Here is a 23,164-nt window from a genome sequence, read left to right on the forward strand (position 1 = left end):
TTACTTCCTCCATGCCTAGACAACACTTTTTTGGGTTGGCTGTCAAACCTGCCTTATAGATGGAGTCCAACACTGTTTGTACCCTGGGTAAGTGAGACTGCCATTCAGGACTATGAACGACTACGTCATCCAGATAAGCAGCCGCATACCGTCTATGGGGCCTTAGAATCCTGTCCATCATTCTTTGGAAGGTAGCAGGTGCCCCATGTAGCCCGAAGGGCAACATCTTGTACTGAAACAAGCCCTCTGGCGCTGAAAAAGCTGTCTTTTGTTTGGCGCTATCGGTTAACGGTACTTGCCAATACCCTTTGGTTAGGTCAAGAGTGGTTAAATACCTTGCCGTCCCTAGTCTCTCAATCAGTTCATCCACTCTTGGCATCGGGTAGGCATCTGTTCAACTTTCGGAAGTCATTGCAGAAACGCACACTCCCGTCGGGCTTTGGAATCTACACAATGGGACTTGACCATTCACTATGTGATTCTTCAATAACCCCTAACTCTAGCATATTTTTAATTTCTTTCGACACAGATTCTCTTTGTGCTTCTGGTAACCTATAGGGCTTTAGATTAACTTTAACCCCTGGGTCAGAGATGATGTCATGTTTAATGACCGAGGTTTTCCCAGGTACGTCAGAGAACAGCACCCTATTTCTAATCAGAAACTCCTTGACCTCTTGTTGTTGAATTGCCGACATGGTTTTTGCCACTGTCACTTCGGGAACTAAGGGCCCTGGACTTACTGGAGGGTCTCGGCCGGCCGACAGTACCGTTCTATCTTTCCAGGGCTTTAACAGATTTATATGGTATATCTGTTCCGGCTTTCTTTTCCCCGGCTGGTAAACTTTGTAATTGACCTGCCCCACTCTTTCTAAGATTTCAAAGGGCCCTTGCCATTTAGCCAAAAGTTTATTTTCCACAGTGGGAACCAATACTAACACTCTGTCCCCAGGAGCAAAGCTGCATAACCGAGCATTGCGGTTGTATACCCTCTGCTGTGCCTGTTGAGCCTGTTCCAGGTGCTCTCTCACTATCGGCACTACCGCAGCAATTCTCTCCTGCATTTGAGAAACATACTCAATCACCGTTTTGTAAGGACTAGACTGCCCCTCCCATGTCTCTTTGGCAATGTCTAGTAACCCCCTTGGGTGTCTCCCATACAACAAGTCGAAGGGTGAAAACCCGGTGGAGGACTGGGGAACTTCTCTTATGGCCAACAATAAATACGGCAATAAGTAGTCCCAATCCCTACCATCCTTGTCGACCACTTTCCTAAGCATGTGTTTTAATGTCTTGTTAAACCTCTCGACCAGCCCATCGGTTTGAGGGTGATAAACCGAAGTTCTTAACTGTTCGATTTTGAACAGGCGGCATAACTCTTTCATGACTTTGGACATAAACGGTGTACCCTGGTCAGTTAGTATCTCCTTAGGTATACCCAGCCTGCTAAAGACATGAACTAGCTCTCTGGCAATGGTCTTGGTTGACGTATTGCGTAACGGGATCGCTTCCGGGTACCTGGTAGCGTAATCCATTATGACCAGAATATACTGGTGTCCCCTGGCAGACTTCATTAAGGGTCCAACCAAATCCATCGCTATTCTTTCAAACGGCACCTCTATGATAGGCAATGGAACTAGTGGACCCTTAAAATGTGGCCTGGGAGCATGATACTGACACTCAGGGCAGGATGCGCAAAAGTCAGATACCTCTTTATGAAGCCCGGGCCAGAAAAACCTCTGCATTATTCGCTCAGTGGTTTTCTCTACCCCTAGATGGCCTGCCGTTATATGACCATGGGCCAGATCCAACACTGTTCTTCTGTAGGCTTTGGGAACTATTAGTTGTTCCACAACATCTTCCCCCTTCTTAGTCACCTGATATAACAAATCCTGACACATTGCCATGTGGGGATAGGACAAAGGACTATCAGGGTCTACGGGTTTACCATCAACTACTTTTATATTCTCCCTGGCTTTTACCAAAGTAGGGTCATTCAACTGCTCCACGGCAAAGACCTCTCTTCTGACCTCTAAATCAGGCAGACGATCACCTGGCCCAACAACACTTCCCACCTCAATGGGAGGCACATCAGTTGGCGGGCCACCGTCACGTTCCGCATTCTCTAGTTCGCCAACCATAGTAGAAAAAGGGAATAACTCTGACTCAGAAGAAACTCCCTCCTCCACTACATCGACAGCCTTCTCAAATGGATCGGGGTTGTTCACCTCTGGAACAAAACGGCTTTCCCACAACTTCCAGAAGTGAGAAAAGTCTCTCCCCAATATTGCATCGTACACCAGACCATGCACCAAACCCACAGAAACTATAGCAGAGCCACATGGTGTCTCGATGTTCACCTCGGCCGTAACATAATATCGAGTATCCCCATGTATGCAGGTCACACCAACAGTTTTCCCTGCATGCCTCAAGGGGTTCACCAGCTCAGCTTTTATAAGTGTCACCAAGCTACCAGAGTCTAACAGTGCCTCTACTCGGTTGCCATCTACAGTGAGTACACACATGTGCTTATCAGTCTCAGCCTGCCGGTCAGCCGTACAGGCTATCTGTGCAAAGAAAGACCCCCTGCGGTAGACATGAGCAGTATCACATTGCATAGGTTCAGTTGTAAGTGCACAATTAGCGGCAATATGGCCGAAGCCACCACATCGGAAACACTGAGTCATATTAATGTCTAGTCGTTTACGGGGCAAGAACCTTCCTGGCCTGGCAGGCCTGTCTCCAGGTTCTACACCCTCAGTCTTAGGTACATTCCACCGCCCAGCACCCTTCTCCCCTGGAACAGTCTTACCAGTGTCTGTGGGAGTTCGCCGGTGCACCATCGGGGCTCAGTGGGGCATACACATCAGCTCCTCAGCCGCCACGTACCTCTCCACCAGCTTGACCAACTGGTCCGCGGACTTAGGGTCTGCATGGCTCACCCATTTGCGCAGAGTCGCAGGTAATGATTGCAGGTACCGGTCCATCACGACCCTTTCCACGATCTGTGGTTCCGTCAGCGTCTTGGGCTGTAGCCATTTTGAGGACAGATGGAAGAGGTCATGCATCTGTGAACGTGGAGGCTTGTCCATATGGAACTCCCAGCGGTGGACCAGTGGCACGAACAAAGGTGGTGACTCCCAAGCGAGTTAGGATCTCCTGTTTTAGTTTTTTTATAGTCCTTGGCATCAGCCAGGCATAAGTCAAAATAGGCCTTTTGTGGCTCCCCAGACAAAAAAGGTGCCACCAGACTTGCCCACTGCTCCTTGGGCCAACTCTCCCTTTCGGCCGTTCTTTCAAATGCGGTGAGATAGGCCTCCACATCATTGCCCGAAGTCATCTTCTGGAGGAAGTGACTGGCTCGTACGGAGTGAGTGGTGGTGGGAGGACCAGTACCAACATCTCTGGGCCGGGCGATCAGGTGCTGTACCACCTCTTTTATGGCCTGGCTGTTTTCCGCTAAAGCCCGGCGGGTTTCCTCGATGGCAACCTGTTGTTGCCCCTGGGCGGTCAAGGCCAACAGTTGCACCCTGGTGGATTCCTGCTGAGCCCTGGTGGATTCCTGCTGAGCCCTGGTGGATTCCTGCTGAGCCCTGGTGGATTCCTGCTGAGCCCTGGTAGATTCCTGCTGAGCTTTGTTTGTCTCCTGCTGAACTGCTGTAGCTTGGAGCAAGGCTTTAATAATGTCCTCCATTTTGTCCTGGGGTGTAGGTTGGAAGGTGAACCTTGCCTCTCTGAGCATTGGCTGACGCCTCCTCTCTGGGACTCCAAGGACACAGTGTTATTTCCACACTCACAAATTGGGTGTCTGTCCCTTTAATTTTTAAACGGAAAGTTTTCCTCTCGCTGCAACTTTAGTGTGTGTGGGTGCCCGCATTCTCCACCATATTGTGACACAGTTAGGTTAGGGGGTCCCTCTCCTGGGTAGAGGACTCCTTCCTTACACACACACACACAGCAGCAGGGAAGCAGCACACCAGTCTGGATGCAAGTACAAGCTGGTCGGCGCCAGTCTTTATTGTACAATGTCAGAAATAACACAAAGAAAACATAAACGTAAATCCTAGCCCTGTCGGGGCACTAACTTCACAGGTAGTTCCCTCACTACCAGAACCTGGCAGGGCCTAATGCCCTCGCCATCAACAAAGCACAGCACAGTACAGTACAGTACAGTACTCACAGATAGGTTTTCCAAGTGTCTCTGAGCAAACTCCCTGTCTGCTCTCCCAGGTGAGACAATCAGCCCTCAATACACTAGGCTTATATTGGCCACTCTCAGGTGGGAACCCAATCAAGCCTGTTACCAGGCTAAGAGAACCAAAACCTGGAGTGGCCGTGGGTGGAGCCCTCCCTCTCCTCTCACCCACAACCCCCAGGTCCCAAACCGGCTTTTCAAAAAGCCGAAACTCAAGCCTGCTATACTGCAGACTTTCTCCTGGGGGTTTAAAACACAAAAGACAGGAATCTGGGACAAATGTACCTGCCACAGACCACTTTACCAGTGCTCCTATCGCAATATATATATATATATATATATATATATATATAACATTTGTAATAAAAAATAAAGCGTTCCCAGTGCCGGGCTCTTTAGAGCCTGTGCTGGTTTTAAAAATACGGGGGACAAAATGCGTAGGGGTCCCCTGTATTTTAAGAACCAGCACAGGGCTTTTCTGAGCCCGTCCAGGTTGTGGAAATACAGGGGACAAAATGAGTAGGAGTCCCCTGTATTTATAACCAGCCCTGGGTTACGCTTTCACCGGAACCCCCGTCCAAAGCATTAAACCTGACTGCTAGTAAGCCCAAGCTTGGGGATCTCTGGGGAGGTGGGGACCCCATCAAAAAAAGGGTCCCCCTCCAGGACACCCCAGGCCTAGGCTGATAGCCCGGGGCTATCCCTGGCACCCCTGGCTGGTGGGTGCCGAGTTGATAGTGTAAATGTGTAAAAATAGAAGTGAAAATATTGTCTCTTGCAATAGAACTACAGTGCCCCCACATACTGCTGTTGGAGAACCTCTGCTGTTGGAGAACCACAAGTACCAGCATGGGGGGCATTACAGGCCCGCTGGTACCTGTATTTCTACTGTAAAATAAATATTAAAAAACATCAAGACACACACACCGTGACAGTACAATTTTATTTAAACATACATTCACACTTACTCTCACATATACTCACCTATGTATCCCTGTAGCCATTCATGTCCACTTCTCCATGTAGCATCCATGGATACCTGAATAGAAAATCAATACTCACCTCTACTATGCATTGATTATGTTACTCATTCCACTTCCATTACTTCGTTCCATGTAGGCATCCAGAAGGTTACAAATAACAAAATGAAAAATTCCATTACGAACAGGAGGAAGGGTATGTTTACACATACCCTTCCTCCACGCGAATGAATGGGACCCACGTGTGCCTAGTAATTGCAGGAGCCACCAGCCATTCAGCAGGCGCCTCCGTAGGAGCTGCCCGCTGATTCGCTGTGCGGTCTGCCTGTCTCCCCATAGACTTCAATGGTGTGAAATCTCCTTTGAAGTCTATGGTGGGAACTGCTACATTGTAGCCCTTGATGGTAACCGCAAGGTTCACCTCAATTAATCTTGTGGTTACATCGTTAGCTACATTGTAGCGGTTCCCAATGTAGACTGCTGGGAATAGTCGGCTTGTGTACTGACATACATGCGCTGTAGGGCTATACACAGATCTTACATAATACCTTGCATAGTGGGGTATTACACATATATCTGCAGCCTGTGTATTGTCATGCGCTGAACGATTTTGCAGATTTTACATTATACAAACTGCAGTAATTTCAACTTAACTCGGCAATTTTCTGTCAGCTATCTGTCCAAACTGGCTGGTTGGAATGAAAACCTGGTAATGTATGGGAGCAAATGACAATCATCCATTTGCTCACAAACTTTGGAAAATTGCCAAAAATGGTTGTTCAGACGAATTGGTTAAAACACACAAATTTAACCAATTTGAACAATTGTTTTTGTCCTTTTTTCAGTGTTTAAAACCATATGATCGACTGTCATCTGCTCTCATACATTACCAGGTTTTCATTCCAATTAGCCAGGTTGGACAGATATCTGACAGAAAATTGTATAGTGGATGCCCAGCTTTAGGGCTATTACACACATGATGGTTTTCATCGGTCGACAAAAAAACACCTAGTTAATTGGTGAGAAACACCTTTCTCATCAATGAACTAGTTCAACAAAGGTGACTCCGCTCATAAATAAGTTGTGAAGTCCAGGAGCAGAGCATTTTGTACCTGATGGAAGGGGACATGTTGGAGGGTTTGTTATGATATAATCAATAAAGTGCATGTTGCAGCCTGTCTTAATCAAGGATACCACTCCTTTATATTCCGTCTAGGGGCAACTGGGGTTAAAAGGACCAAGTGTTAAAGGCACAAAGTGTGATTACATAACAGTTAATCAAACAGTTATCCTGAATGAATATGGACTAATCATCTGTTTATTTAATTTCATCCCTCAGGTATGTGACTGTCTCATCCTGCTTATTGCACCTATATTCTGCATAGAACCTCGTGCAATCGTGTGTGGATTTAAATGTATGTGACTGTCTCATCCTGCTTATTGCACCTATATTCTGCATAGAACCTCATGCAATCGTGTGTGGATTTAAATTTAAATGTATGTGGCTGTCTCTCTTGCATAGATTTTTTTTTTTTTTTTTCCTGCATAGTATTGGTCAGTGAAGCATAGTTTATGGTATATATCTGGCCTGGTTTTTGCTCCAACTCAGAGCAAGTTATCTCCTTTGATCAGCAGACCAATTGAGTCAGTTGTAGCCTGTCTTAATCAAGGATACCACTCCTTTATATTCAGTCTAGGGGCAGCTGGGGTTAAAATCACAAAGTGTTAAAGGCACAAAGTGTGATTACATAACAGTTAATCAAACAGTTGAACAAACATTGACCAACATCTAAGTTAAATTCAGATTAAGAAACTGATTGCTTTAAAATTTGTCTAAAAATAACAAACCTAAAACTCACCATATACTACACATTTCTTTTTATCAACACCCTCCTTTGTATTTTCTCTAAGGATATAACATCACTAACTCTCCCTGCATCTCACCTCTCTGGGCACACTGCCGCCCTATTGAGTCACTCACCTCCTCTAAAAACTAATGAGCTTTCTTTTAATCAAAAATTGACTATTACAGCCTCATTGTGTCACTATAAAAAACTTTTACACACCTACAACTATATCTACTTCTCCATCCTTCTGCTTTTATTATCTGGTGACATATCACCAAATCCAGGCCCCACACACATACAGCAGATTTTCTATGGAATAAATATCCTGCAATCCTCACATGTCTCCCATCACCCTCCAAATCAATAAATGTGCCTTATAGAATTCACACTTGATCACAACTTATTATTTTACATCTGAACATCTCTTTACAATAACTACTTTCACAAATTTCTACATTTACCTGAGACTGCTGGTTCACACGTTAACCAAAGTCTCTAAATAGCCCTTCATGAAGTGGCTTCAGCTACCCGTCAAACTTCACGTAAACTGTGGCTTTCCACAGACACCTACAAAAACTGCCTCTTAAAGTAGAATGTCAGTGGCATAAATCTTAATTCAAATTACTTCCACACATACTGTAAAATAGGAATCCAGCCATCTGTCATCCTAACCCTCTGTCCCATGCTCACTGTCTACCCCATCCAGGGCCGCCAAGAGCCAAGGCGGGCCCTGGAAATAGGGGGTGTGGCCTTATCGAGGGCGGCGTGGCCACGCCCCCCTTTCTGGAAAAAATAAATAAAAAAGATTTGCAGCTGCGCGCCGGGGAGGGGGGCGCTCTGAGCTGTGTGCTGGGCTGCTGTGAGGGAGGGGGGGGGCGGCGTCGGACCCGGGCCCCCGCCGGGCCCCTCAGGAAGCCCGGGCTCGGGTAATCTGTACCTGCCCCCCCCCTCGGCGCCCCTGACCCCATCTGTGTCACCCCTGTCTGCCCATCTCCTCTAGAATGTAAGCTCTCACGAGCAGGGCCCTCTTTCCTCTTGTGCTTATCCAATACTTATATTATCTGCTCTATACTCAAAAGCACCTAACCCGTGACTTTTGCCATCCTGCTACTGTTGCAGCAATGTTTATATACCATGTACTTGTCTTGCATTATCTTAAACTGTATGACACTGTTTTCTTGTTCTGCTCAACTGTTTATGTACTATGTTTATGTACTATGTAAGGCGCTACGGAACCCTTGTGGCGCCATATAAATAAAGACTAATAATAATAATAATAATAATAATAATAATAATAATAATGTTGCTCTTCTGATAAACACGTCAGTTACACACACCCATTCTCAAGCAGTACACAATAGTGGCCGCTAGAGAGCAGCAGAGTCACCGGACTTTCCCTCCCGCCTAATGGGCTGCTCTCTCCGTCGCCATGGTGACTCGACCGGCAGTTGGCGGAAGTAGTCCCTGCGTCACCTTAGAGTGGGCACTTTAAACGCTGCGGCAGCTGTGTTGGTATGTATCAATAGGACTGTACATGTCCTCCTCCTGTGTCTGTACACGGTCTTTCCCGTTCCTGACGAGATCACTGCGGTATGTTTTGCAGTGCCGCCATAAAACACCGTATACCGGTCAGTGTACGGGGTATTGCTCCCTGTACTATACTTGTGCCGGGCCTCGCCATCACTGTACACTGCCCTCACTAAGATTTCCAGACATTGTGCAGTGCACTGCAAGGCTACTAGAATACTGGTCACTATGAGGAGCGCTGTATGCATCACCCCTTTATGTCTGTGCACTCTCTCCCTTCTTCCCTGCACTGGTGCAGCACATTGCTCTGCAGAGCTGCTATAATACTGGTCACTATGAGGAGCGCTGTATGCATCACCCCTTTATGTCTGTGCACTCTCTCCCTTCTTCCCTGCACTGGTGCAGCACATTGCTCTGCAGAGCTGCTATAATACTGGTCACTATGAGGAGCGCTGTATGCATCACCCCTTTATGTCTGTGCACTCTCTCCCTTCTTCCCTGCACTGGTGCAGCACATTGCTCTGCAGAGCTGCTATAATACTGGTCACTATGAGGAGCGCTGTATGTATCGCTGAACGTACACTGTCTCCCTTCTTCCCTGCCAAGTTACTACACAGGACTTAGCAGAGCGGCCATATTTCTGGTTAATATGAAAATCATTGCTTCCTCTATGGTATACTGTACATGGTGTCCTATTTTCCTGGCCAGAGGTACTGTACAATGATGGACTCTATTAGGTGTTTCTGTGCAGAAGTTTGTTCCTTCTCACACTCTGGACACAATCCCGATTCGGTCGCATATTAGTGATGGTTTCAGGACTGCATCGGGGTTGCAGTGCGCATGTGCTGCAATGTTACTGCGGCCCTGGTCACAGTGTGTTGTATGCTGCAGCTTGATTGACAGAAGGGAGAAGGGGAGCCTTCCTCAAAACGGAGGCATGCCGAAGCCAGTGATTGCGTCTTACAACACAGATTCACTGGCCTAGATACCTTTCTTGTGGTGGATATTCTGAGTAACCCAGAATGTCCAATGGTCTGCCAATGTTCCCGATGTGGATCTGATGCTGCGTCTTTGGACACCTGTAGCAGATCTGAGTAGGCTTCTTAAGTCAAAATTCGGGTATGCAGACGGGAAGCCGGCGGACCTAATCCCGACAGCTGGCTTCCCGACTGCTTAATCCCGGCGAGGGTTAAATGACAGGCGTCTTCATCTAGATGCCTGTCATTTTACCGAGACCGGTGCCCGGCATCCTGATCGAAGGGACGCCGAGTGCGGATAGCCGGGGGGGGGGTTTAGGGTTCCCGAGGGGGACTTAGGGTTAGGCACCCCCCCCCGGAGGTTGGGTTTAGGCTAGGGGCAGGGGGAGTTAGCGTTAGGCACCCCTGGGGGGGGTTAGGTTTAGGCACTTAGAGGGGGGATTAGGGTTAGGCACTGGGGGAGGGGGGGAAGGTTAGGGTTAGGCGCCCCTAAGGGAGGGTTAGGGGGTAAAATTAGGTTAGACAATACTTACCTTGGACGATCAGGATTTCCTCCTCTGCCGGGATGCCGCTTTCGGGATTCCAACAGCCGGGCATGGGTCCGGCGGTAAATCATACAGATTCCCAAAATTCGTCACATGCATAATTTACATACCTTCTCAGATCCACTGTGACTGAAGAAGCAGCACCGATAACTCCTGCTTCCACTTCTGAGTCAGGCTCTTTGTTGCTGAATACACTGGAGGTATTTTATGAGCTACTGCGAATTAATTTAGCGCCTCAGAGTCCTATAAATGTATTATTACACTGGGGAACCAAACATTTTGTTTTCGATGTGTCTCAAGATGAAAGTACCTTTTCTTACAGTAGTTTGCATGCTGAATTCATATTTCAATTAAAAATATAATAATAATAAAAATATACAAACTTGTAGTTTAGTTTGATTATCTGCTGTACTCAGGAATGTCTTTTAAGAGTCCAGCAGTAGTCAGCCAGCAGATTGGTGCCCCGCTTGCCTCTGTAACACTTTTCCATGGTAGAAATGTTCTGATGTAAATACTCATCTTGTTTGTCACTCACTGCACCCTTATTTCAGTAAAAAAAAGTCCAAGTGAGAGTCCAAGAAATGAGCCTTTAATGATATATTGCACCCTATTGCTTTGTCCTCCTTCAATTCTTCCATCTCTAAACAATTCTCTGATCTGTGGGCTTACAAAGATTTTTTTTTTTTTTAACAATCTGCAAACAATTTTCAAACTATTTTTGAACGATATCGTTAACGTTCAATCGCTCAATTTAATCGTCTAGTGGATGTGTACCTTAACAAATTACAAGCTTCATGTGCAAAAGAGGAAGGTTTATCATGGACAACAAGTGAACTGTTCACAAGACAGGTAAATTTAGGCCAATCTATCTGAACCTAGTGATTTTGTCTGTCCCTACTGTTCCTTTCATATAAAAAGCAACATTGCCCTAGCTGCAACCCTAGCTAAGTTGCAATGACCTTTAGATGTTCACAGGTATGCCACTTACATTTCTGATAATGAACCGTTTATAAAAGTAACTTTGTTTTGTTGTTGTACGACTCTTTCATGTTTGCAGTAAGTGCAATAGGTACAGTTGAAAATGTATTTCTGTTACGAAAAACAACCACTTTTCAGCTGACTTGTGAGGATCATTGAACAAGCGCCACTCTTCCACGTTGTGCTCATGACCTGTAGCCCAATGACTGAATAGTGTTCATTCTAGCTCCCTGCACCTGTCACAACCTATGCAGTTCCTCTTTCCTGCCTAGGGTGTCGCTCTCTGCTCGAGTGTTTCAAGCACTCTCTGGTCTTTATCTCAAGCTGGGTACACACTAAATGATTGTGTACCCAATGATGTTGCCCACGATCCCAGGGCCAACATATCGGGTGGTTCGTACACACTGGGCGATCCAGTGGCCGACCGCCCATTAGGTGCCCCCCACATAGCGCTGCATGGGATCGTCAGCCGCAACGCCTGATCTTACTGCATGTACAAAAGATCAGACGATGAGGCTGACGACTCCACGTGAGTGCGTATTATACAATGTAGTGCATACACACTACACATTTTTAACGATTTGTTTTTCCAATGTGTTGGAATTGGCCAAATCGTTAAAAATATTGTGTAGGAGCCTTTAGACCAGGGGTGGGGAACCTTTTTTCTGCCAAGGGCCATTTTGATATATATAACATTATTTGCGGGCCTGGTGCAGGCCACGCCCTTTCTGTGTGTTGTCACAGAGGAGCTGGGCCACAATCGCTGGTGATTACAGCAATGCCCGGAGCATCCTCAAGGTGCTCCGGGGCGCTGTAAGGGCAGCGGTGTGACCATCTGAAGCGTCCTAAGGATGCTCCAGGTGGCACTGCTGCATAGACTCTGGCTGCAGGGTGCCATGCTAGCCAGAGGAGGGCCAGACCAAATGATTCCGAAGGCCTTATATGGCCCTCGGGCAGGAGATTCCCCATCCTTGCTTTAGACGTTTGTTGCATTAGCTGAGTGTGCTAGTTGCACCAGGGCAGAGAGCGACACCCCAGGCAGGAAAGAGGAACTGCACGGGTTGTGACAGGGTGCTAGAATGAACACTATCTGAATTAACATCTTACCCTGGCAGTATTATCCATTCTACAAATACAGCTTGATGTTAAAAAAATAAAATTATAGGATTTTTGTTTTATTCCATGATTATTCTAAATGAGGAAAATAAACGTGGTGCCAAGTCTGATTGGAAATATCAAACCCCTTGGGACAAAATAATGATCCATAGATTTGTCACTCCATGGGGGGAGTCCGATTTAAAATTATTCACGCCACACGGGGAAATGCTGTTCAATGAAATGGCATTTTCCCTGCAAGGTAAAACAGGGGTTAATGTTTGGAAACCCATTGATTCCATGTAAAGTGCAGAATCAATGGGTTTTCCCGCACCTTAACCTGATTCCTTTTCACGCTGACTTTCGGATAAGTCCACCTCTAAGAAATGATGCGCGGGGGTTACCCCCCACTGATTGAATTGCCGACTATTGGAAATGCCCCCATGAATGTCTTATTACTGGGTTTATACTGAGAAACGAATTACAGGTTACATTTTGTTATTCTAGGAGGACCATGAACAATCAAGAGCAGACCTGGGAAAGCCTGGATGCAGAATTTGATCATTACCTGGTGGATATGAAACCTTATGTTCTCAAATTACCTCACAAACAAGGTAAGACACAGAGGGGCACATGCAGTGTTGATGGAAGGGTGGTGTGGAGAACATGGACCTCATTAGAAGTGGGTGTGCTGGAGCAACATTTTGTATGATCCCCATTGTAGCTATGAAGGTTACAAAAAAGAAACATGGTGAGTAAGCATGAGTGTCACTCTAGGCTAGGGCAATAAGCGCACCCCCATTTGTTTTAGAACTACACACTCCAGCATGCCCTGCCACAGTTTTGCTATTTGGCCATGCTAAAACTGGTGCAAGGCATGCTGTGATTTGTAGTTTAACAACAGTTGGAGGTCTGCTTATTGCCCACCCCTGCTCTAGGCTTACTTAGTCGGGGTGAATCCTGGGAAATTGTTTTTGAGACAAATGTGGCAGGAAAATGTGTGTTGCATGGAATACAATATGATTAGTGTTTCAGAAAACCACATCTTTTAGCCTTAATGAAATGTAGCATGATGCAGACATTTGTCATTCCTTCTCCAATCAGTCATTGGATGTTGCCACCAGATTGACCTTAGGATACATGTTCATTCACTTTTTCTGAAAGCTAGGTTATTTGCTATATTTTAATACCAATGTTCATATGAAATATTTATCTTTTATATCTAAAATGACAATATATTATGTAGTTCTTTAGAGGAAATAACTTGAGGCAAAAGGAGAGGGACCCTGCTTTTGAGAGTTTACAAAGTAAAATGAAGCAAGGGACCCTGAAAATGTGTTATTTCAGGGATGGGACGGATGAAGCATGGTATACCAGAGGATAGGGTAACATGGAAGAAGCCTGGCGGGAGGGGTAAGAAGTACTGAAAGGTGTCAGTTTGGTAGAGTGATATAGGGAGGTAAGAGCAGAGAGACAGATGTGCTCATTATTATTGAGATTATGTGAAGGCAACAACCAAAGTTTCGAATTATAACCTGGCAGAAACCAAAACCAGTGCAATGACTGACAGAGGGTAGTTGCATTGGTGAATAGATTAGTATGTAATGTTGTAGACACTTATAATGAAGCAGAGTTAGCCTAAAAATGGGTATGCCAATTAGATAAGTTACAATAACCAAGGCAGGAGATGGTGAGAGCTGTCCTTTGTGCACATTGCTAAATAATGTGATCTCATCAGTGAAACTTTAAAATGGAGCAGTATGTATTTTATTGAGATTTTTAGCTTCAAAAGTATGTATTGGGGGCCACTGACAAGGTATATGCGGGGCGTCCAAACTTTTTTTTATTTTGGTTAGGGAAGTAACTGAACGGTGGGCTGCAAAATTTGCTTTCACTGGAAACAGAGATTAGTACTGGAAGAGGTCAACTTCCCAGACTCCCCAGAGTACAGGAGGCACTGTGGCTCAAATGGCTCTCATCCTACCTAAGCTCAGCATGGTGTGAAGGATGCTTTCTGCAGTTTCACACCATGGGAGCCCTGCTAGAACACTGGGGCTGGATTGCATCAGGTGACGAGTCTTGGACACCCCTGGTATAGGTACTGATGTATACTGACAATAATAAGTATACAAGTAGTTAGATATAGATTTTCTGTGCTCTCTAAATAATACAATCATATTAGTTTGCAGGGAGTGCATTGTAAGTAACAGTCACCAGAGGGCAGACTCTGCTCACTTAATGAGAGACCTGCTAAAACTCATAATAACACTCCTTCTGGGCCGAGCATAAGATGATCCTCCATATTCTAATGTATTTATAATGGTATTGTCCATTGCTCTGTTATTATTTTGTAAATGTTAAAAATGACACCTGTCTCTGCCATGTGATTCTGTCTTCTGAGTAACTCCTAGATTGTGTTCACAATGAAATAGCAGATATTGTACAGACGTCTCCTCATACCCTGTTCCTGCAGTCTCACCAAACAGCCCTCCTCTGCGCTGATCTGTTTTGGTTTGCGCAGAGTGTCATTTTCACCCGAGAATGCATCTTAGTCGCAAACTTGTATGATAAACTGCTCCTCGAGACTGCACTGACTAAGTTGCTATGCGACACTTGTTTATCTCTGTGCATCAGTTTATTATCATTTATTTATATGGCGCCACAAATGTTCCGCAGCGCCTTACAATGTACATAAACAAGTTGTAGACAAGCGACTTACAGAACAATACAGTTTGTGACTTCTTTGGTGAAAAATATGTGAAAAAGATGCTCAGTGAAAGCCGAGATGCACTGGATCTGGCGGCTCACTTGCGCCACATGGTGTATTGAGGCTAGGTGTATGAGGACACATCTTTATTATATTGTACCACTATCAAGGAACAGTGTCACTGTGAAATCACTCTTACACACATTAGTAAGATACCTGTGAAACTGAAGAAGTGTTTTCTGTTAATCAGACCGCCAGCGATGTGCCTTCTGGATTAAAAAACTCTGTGACCCGTCAGGAGCAGGGACTGGAGTTACTGGCAGGAAGAACCGAAACTTGTACGCCAAGCTTCTCCTGCATATGCTGAAGAGTGGGGTGCTAGAAGGACCCTTCACCCACAAACCTGAAGAGGGCATGCTCAAAGCTCTGCCCACATATATGGTATGCAATAAAGTATGGCTACACTGCTCCATCTGCCAGAACTTCAGATTCTCTGGCTTAATATTGGCATTTATCTGTTTAGTGGTCATATAGACTTATCTTTACTTCATGATACTGATTTTCTTAATTCTTGTTTCGCTGCCTGGTTATCTCACTCTTTTGTTTATGACGGGACCCTTAGGTTAGCACAAGACTGTCTGTCACATGGGTCTGTGCTTTCCCCTCTGAACCTAATTGTGTCTTCAGCTTCTTCAGAACCCTTTAGACTTTTGTATGAAACGTGTTAATAGGAAATGTGCTATGACGAGGCTCCCATCTTGTGATTAAATGCTCATTCTCTGTCAGGATCTGAGTGACCAGAAACTTCAATAGACAGAACTTACTCATCCCTTAGATAATATTAGGCAAAGTTTGTAATCTAGCCACATTTATGGAATGTGGAAGAGTAAAAACAAGTCCACAACTACTCACGTCGGTAATAATAATTTATATTGTAATGAGCTTAAATACTTGCTGCACATGTATGGGGTAATTGCTAGAATCCCCCCAAAGAAGAAAAAATATATAATTATAAAAGAAAAGGAATGCTTGTGATGTAGATCTCCACCTAAAACGTTGTGTAACCAGCTACTATACCAATAGATCAAGTTCTAAATTTAAAGCTTCTAATATTGTGGTATGAAAATGAGGGCAAAATATACAATACAGTATGTAAGCTGATAAATTTACTGCAACTCTGGCATAAAGGTTTATATGCTGTTGCCTGCCCATTATATTAGATTGCTAAAATCACATTATTAGGACTGAGGGCCTGATTCTGCAAGGATCGTAATTGCAAAGCTTTGCTTTTGCGATCCTTGCAGATATGGTAATGCAGCAGGAGGCATCACGCTTGCTGTGCATTACTTATCCGAGCTGTGTTGTCCAACGCAGCATCGGATAATCTGCGTACCATCGGCTGGCTACGGTAAACAGGGCATCGCCACCCCTACCCCCGCCCACAAACAACAGCAGACTGTCAATCACTGACAGTCTGCGAGCGAGTTAGCAGGACCCATTCTGCACACTCGCAGAATGGGTCCTGCGCAGATTCCCAAACATCGGGAATCTGCGTTCAACAGTGCACTAGCGTGCACTGCTGAATCAGGCCCTGTTTTCTAAAGGAATATTCTACAAAAAATAACCCCTGAGATGTATGAATGCACCAATCCATGCAGTGTATTTCTGCAGAGCAAGTGTTCTAGTGCTTCACTCACACTCTACTGATTGATAGAAAAGCCAAATGAATGAACAGCCGGTTTCTTAGGTTCTGCTTGTTGGGGAGAGATGACCTACAGATGTGTCCTCATACATCTAGCCTCCTTGCGCGTTAAACAACCCTTCTAGTCCTGCCATGCCGTGGCGTGACTTGGTAGCGCAGAGCATCGTTTTGTGCGACATTTTACCTTTACATGTGTCTTATTTGCAGAGTGATGTAAATATAGCACACGCAGCTTCTGCTGATTAAAATGATATGCAGCATGCGTATGTTCTGAGAGCAAGTGCTGGTTTATCTTCATTCCCACTATGGCCCTAACTGTGTGGAGTTTGTATATTCTCCCTGTGCTTGCGTGGGTTTCCTCCGGGTACTCCGGTTTCCTCACACACTCAAAAAAAAATATACTGGTAGGTTAATTGGCTCCCCACAAAAAATTTACCCTAGTGTGTATGTGTGTGAGCATGTGGTAGGGAATATAGATTGTAAGCTCCACTGGGGCAGGGACTGATGTGAATGGTAAAATATTCTCTGTAAAGCTCTGCGGAATGTGTGTGCTATATAAATAACTGGTAAATAAATGTGTAATGCTACTTTACAGTGTCAGTGGCTGTAACACTTTACTGTGTCGTTTCACATGCATAAACACCCGCAGTCACACACAGAGCATAGGCATGCTGCATATAATTTTAATCGGCAGAAGCTGCTTGTGCTATCTATAATAAGACGCATTTGAAGGTAAAAAGACGCACGAAAAGACACTCGGCGCTACTGAGTCAAACGGAGCTCTCACGTTATATGTAGAGCATGGAGGATAGATGTATGTGGGCACATCTGTATAGTAAGCTATCTAATATGTGCACATTAAATCACCTGGCACAGAGAAGCTTGCTTTCTCTTTCATCCACTAGGGGACACTGGAGGTGCTTACGCTGGGGTATAGAGGCGTGGTTAACTGGAGCCGGCACTTTAAATAATTTAGAAGTGTGAAGCTCCTCCCCCTCTATGCCCCATCAGCCCTCAGTTTAGAAAATGTGCCTCTAGGAGCTGGTCACTAAATGCTGTGCTCCAGCAAAGACATTTATTTTATTTATTTTGTTTAATTATAGCATCTTTTACACTCCTATAGGTACCCTTCGCCACCTATCTAAAAGGTGGGGTCCGGGTATCTGGCGCCCTGGTGTTTTAGCAAACACCAGGAAGGAGTGCGCAGGGCTCATTACAAGAGCTCCTGACAGCTCCTTACCGCCACAGCAGGTCTTCACACAAGAAGAGAAGACCCTGCTGAGAGAAGCCTCCGGGGAGACGCAGTGAATAACAAGCTGCGCATCCCCCGGCTCCTGCCCCCGCTGCCCGGCGCTGACACAGCATGCTGCGCTGTGTTACCGTGTGCATAGTGCTGTTAGACAGCGCTACAAGGTCCCGCTGTCTGTTAGGAAATACTCAGTGTTACACGCGGCTGCTTGTTTCTTCCCTCTCCCCGTTGATACACGCGGGTAGCGCGGAGGGAGGGGGATGGACATAGCAGCCATAATTGAGCCCTTAGGGCATGAAGAAGGGGGCGGGGCCTAATTAGTGCGGGCTCTCTCTCTTCTATATGCGGCAAGCGGCTGTAAAAAACAGCGTGGCTGCCGTTTAACTGTTAAATGCCTGCATCTCTCCTTTATACAGGAGAGTGCAGCAGAACTGAAGGCTGGATTCTTTTGCTCCCCATTCCTGGCTACAGCAGCTACAAGTTAAGCAGAGGCTGTGCATAATACACTGGGGGTGCAGGGAATCTGATCTGTGGGAAGGGAGTGGGGTGTGCTCCTCCTCTGTGTCCCAAGCCAGCCTTCTGTTTTTTCTTTACTTCTGTATATACTCTGTCCCTCTGTGTGTGGTGACTGTGTGTATCCATGTCAAACAGAACAAAAGCGTCTCAAAAGATGTTTGTTTGTTCTAGGTGTAACAACAAACTATCCAAGCCGCATGCTGCTGGGTCCACGTTATGTGATGGTTGTATAGCAATTGATCCACCTGTGGCTAATACTGCCTCACCTGCGCCTACATGGGCCGCTGACATGGTAGGAGTAATGACGGATTTAACGTCTGAGTTAGCTGAGGCACGGAAGTCTCAGCCTCCCTGGGTTGCTGGGCTAACCAAGTCTCTTGACAACCTGGAACAGGTTATGGGTACAGCTGTGTCCGCACCCTCCAGTTCCTTACACGGACCGACACAAAAGCGTCCTTTATCGACTGTTCTCCAGTCAGAAGTGTCTGACGAGGAATTCCTCGCTGCGGAGGATACTGAGGATGGGGAATTGGAGGAAGCATTACAGGACGATACCTCTCTAGAGTTAGAGTCCACCTCTTCCGGGGTGGAATCTTTAATTTTGGCGGACAGAAAAATCCTTAACTTACCTGAGGATATTATTCCTGCATCCCACGAGTGTGAATTATTTCATGAACAACCAAAGAGTTCGTCGGTTTTTCCGTTCTCACTGCATCTTCAACAGCAGCTCTCAGTGGCCTGGAAGCAACCGGATAAACGGTTCCAAATTCCGCGCCGGTTTCCTTCTAGCTACCCTTATCCATCATCCATGATGGAGAAGTGGGAAACACCCCCTCCAGTAGATGCGTCTGTCTCCCGTCTAAAAAACAGCACTCCCAGTACCGGGAGCTACAGTACTAAAAGATCCTTCGGATCGTAAGCTAAGATCTATTTATACCGCAGCGGGTGCTCAACTTAGGCCCACCCTTGTTACTATTTGGGTTAACAAGGCGGTGGTTTGCTGGGATGACCAGTCGATTACAGGTTTGGACTCGGGTACTTCTAGAGCAGAGTTACGCTTACTAGCAGAACACATCGGCGAGTCTGCAGTTTTCCTGGGAGAAGCGTCAAAAGATATCAGTCAGATTAGTGCTCGCATATCTGCTTCTGCTATTTCGGGCCGCAGAGCCCTCTGGTTGCGCGCCTGGCATGCGGACGCAGAATCCAAGCGTGCGGTGGAGGGTTTACCATTCAATGGCGACATGTTGTTTGGCCCGGACTTAGACAAATGGATATCCCAGGCCACAGGGGGTAAGTCTTCCTTCCTCCCGTCAACTGCATCGGCTCCCAGAAGATCTTACACTGGACCTTCCTTTCATTCCTTTCGTGCGCCACATTCCTTTCTTGGTAGAGCCAGAGGTGCTCCCTCCCAAGCAAGAGGCGGCAGAGGTAGAGGTCGCCCACACTCTGTTGCACATAGACAAGAGCCTAAGCCAGCTGAGAAACAGATGGCATGACGGTCTTCCGTCCCACCTGGGACTACCTACAGTGTGAGGTCGCCTGCAAAGATTTCAACAAGTTTGGAACCAGACCTCTCCAGAGCCGTGGATCCGCAGACTAATTTCCCTGGGGTACCGAATAGAGTTCGAGGACCCCCCTCCACCTCGGTTCTTCACTACAAGTCTGCCAATACCTGCAGACAAGGCCAGGGTTCTACAGGAGGCTATCCAGTCTCTAGTAGTATCATCTGTGCTAGTCCCAGTTCCAGAACATCAACGAGGTATGGGGTTTTACTCAAACCTGTTTGTAGTACCCAAACCGGATGGATCGGTCAGGCCCAGCTTGAACCTCAAGTCATTGAACCTGTATCTGAAGATGTATCGGTTCAAAATGGAGTCTCTGCAGTCCGTTATTGCGAGCTTGGAACCAGGAGAGTTCCTATTATCAATGGATATCAAGGATGCTTATCTCCAAGTTCCCATTTGGAAACCACACCAAGCCTTTCTGCGTTTTGCCATATTGAAGGATCATTATCAGTTTCGGGCATTGCCGTTCGGGTTATCCTTGGCTCCCCGCTTCTTTGTCCAACCCCTTGTCAGTCATGATTGCTTTCCTTCGGTCATAGGGAGTGAACATAATCCCTTATTTGGACGACCTGTTACTCAAGGCGCAGTCGATATCTCTTCTTACAAGTCATGCCTTACTGACATATCAGACTCCTGTTTCTGGGCATGATCTTAGATACGGCATCACAGAGGATCTTTCTTCCAGTAGACAAGGCCCGGGATATCCAGTTGTTAGTTCAGCTGGTCCTTAGACCAAAGAGGGTGTCCCTCCTTCTTTGTCTGCGTCTCTTGGGGAAGATGGTAGCGGCCTTCGAGGCAGTACAGTTCGGGCGGTTCGACTCCAAGGTGTTTCAGCTGGACCTACTAACACAGGGGTCAGGGTCTCATCTGCTCCTACATCGACAGATCCGTCTGAACACAGCTACCCGAGTGACCCTTCTCTGGTGGACACAATCCAACAATCTTCTAGCGGGCTGGAGATTCGGAGTGTGGGACTGGATCATCGTAACAACAGATGCCAGCCTTCGAGGATGGGGAGCTGTAGTCCTCGATTATCATTTTCAGGGTCGATGGTCCCCTCTAGAACAAAAGTGGCCCATAAATGTGTTGGAACTCAGAGCGATCTACAATGCTCTGATAGAAGCAACAGAGAACTCGTCCGGTAAGAGTTCAGTCCGACAACGCGACAGCCGTCGCGTACATCAACCGCCAAGGAGGGACTCGGAGTCGCATGGCCATGCGAGAAGTAACTCAGATTCTCAGGTGGGCCGAGAGCCAGTCAGTAATCCTGTCGGCGGTATTCATCCCGGGTGTGGACTACTGGGAAGCAGATTACCTAAGCCGACAGGATACCCACCCCGGGGAATGGAAGCTTCATCCAGACATGTTCAACGCGCTGATACGTCGATGGGGATGTCCTCAGGTGGACCTCATGGCGTCACGATTGAATCGTCAGCTCCCGGTATACGTGTCAAGAACTCGAGATCCGCAGGCAGTGGCAGTAGACGCTCTGACAGTTCCGTGGAACTACGACTTGGTTTACCTCTTTCCTCCGATTCCAATTCTTCCTCGACTGCTAAAAAGGATAAAACACGAGTCAGCCTCTGTCATTCTCGTGGCTCCGAACTGACCTCAAAGAAGTTGGTTCGCGGACCTTCGGTCCCTATTGTCAGAAGACCCGGTTGCAGAGGAAGGGGCCACGGATCTGCTACAGCAAGGTCCTTTAGTACACCCCAACCTAGCGCAACTGCGTTTAACGGGGTGGCTCTTGAAACCGATATCCTAAGACGCAGAGGAATCCCAGACTCTGTCATTCCCACCATGCTACGCGCCAGGAAACCAGTTTCTGCTGCGCATTATCACCGCACCTGGCGTTCTTATATCTCGTGGTGTTCCAGTCGGGATCTTCCATCTAGGACTTTTCGGTTGTCCCGGTTTCTGCTTTTTCTTCAGACGGGTCTGGATTCTGGCCTTCGTCTTGGAACTTTAAAGGTGCAGGTTTCTGCCCTTTCCATTTTCTTTCAACAGAAATTGGCCCTCATTCCTGAGGTGCAGACGTTTCTTCAGGGGGTCTTGCGGATGCAGCCTCCTTTTGTACCTCCGATTGCTCCCTGGGACTTGAACTTAGTGCTTTTGTTTCTTCAGTCGTCCATGTTTGAACCTTTGGAAGAGGTTGATATTAAGTACTTCTCTTGGAAGACGGTCCTCCTCTTGGCTCTAGCTTCGGCTCGTAGAGTTTCGGAATTGGGTGCTCTGTCCTATAAGCCACCTTACCTTGTGTTTCATGCTGATAGGGCGGAACTCCGGATATTAGCCGCCTTCCTTCCCAAGGTAGTATCGGCTTTTCATATTAATCAACCTATTGTGGTACCGTCTTTGGTGGAGGACTCTGGTGGTTCTTCTACCTTGGATGTGGTTAGAGCTCTCCGCATCTATGTTGACAGGACTGCTTTCCTCCGTAAGTCTGAGTCACTTTTTGTCCTCTATGATGTGGTTCGGAGGGGTTGGCCAGCGTCTAAGCAGACTTTGGCACGTTGGATCCGACTGACTATTCATTAGGCTTATGTTGGTGCCGAACGCTGGCCTCCTTCGTCCATTTCGGCTCATTCCACACGTTCTGTGGGTGCGTCCTGGGCGGCCGGTAGGGGAGCCTCCACGTCACAATTGTGCCGTGCGGCCACTTGGTCTTCTTGTGTGCACGTTTGTCAAGTTTTACAAATTTGATACGTTCGCGGTTTCGGCATCCCATTTTGGCCATCTTGTTCTGCAGGTCCCGCAGAGCGCTCCCGCCCGTGGGGAAAACTTTGGGACGTCCCCAGCGTAAGTTCCTCCAGTGACCCCTAGTGGATGAAAGAGAAAATGGGATTTTGGTACCTACCGGTAAATCCTTTTCTCTGATTCCACAGGGGACACTGGACGCCCACCTCTGCGCTCTTAGCCTGCCTGTTCGGTTTGTTCCATATGTTGTATGTTTTGATTATTGTGTGTTCTTTTTACTCCGCTTGTTCTCCATCTCCTCTCGGTCTTCATTTTCTAAACTGAGGGCTGATGGGGCATAGAGGGGGAGGAGCTTCACACTTCTAAATTATTTAAAGTGGCAGCTCCAGTTATCCACGCCTCTATACCCCAGCGTAAGCACCTCCAGTGTCCCCTGTGGAATCAGAGAAAAGGATTTACTGATAGGTACCAAAATCCCATTTTTTGTGGAGACAGCCACAACTGGTTCTCCCTATCTTTAGTAAACAGCCTTAAAAATTACACGATTCTCTATTATCCTCATGCAACTTCTCCATGATTTCATTAGT

General features: G+C 46.6%; 1 protein-coding gene across 3 annotated transcripts in view; it reads left to right on the plus strand.

The window, feature by feature from the left end:
* Positions 1–8,450: 8,450 nt before the first annotated feature.
* The window catches only part of CEP112 (centrosomal protein 112), a 561,355-nt gene continuing 546,641 nt past the window's right edge, over positions 8,451–23,164 (plus strand). For 2 of the 3 annotated variants that reach the window (XM_088467969.1, XM_088467982.1), the window contains exons 1-3: positions 8,451–8,531; positions 12,649–12,755; positions 15,099–15,289. In XM_088467969.1, the coding sequence (XP_088324095.1) occupies positions 12,656–12,755; positions 15,099–15,289 (291 nt within the window). In that variant the 5' untranslated portion in view covers positions 8,451–8,531; positions 12,649–12,655. Of the gene's footprint in view, positions 8,532–8,556; positions 8,610–12,648; positions 12,756–15,098; positions 15,290–23,164 lie in introns of those variants that run through there. The other variant, XM_088467976.1, reaches the window with a different exon arrangement.

The sequence above is a fragment of the Taudactylus pleione genome, unplaced genomic scaffold (genome assembly GCF_031769625.1).
Source record: "Taudactylus pleione unplaced genomic scaffold, aTauple2 ptg000012l, whole genome shotgun sequence".
Taxonomy (NCBI): domain Eukaryota; kingdom Metazoa; phylum Chordata; class Amphibia; order Anura; family Myobatrachidae; genus Taudactylus; species Taudactylus pleione.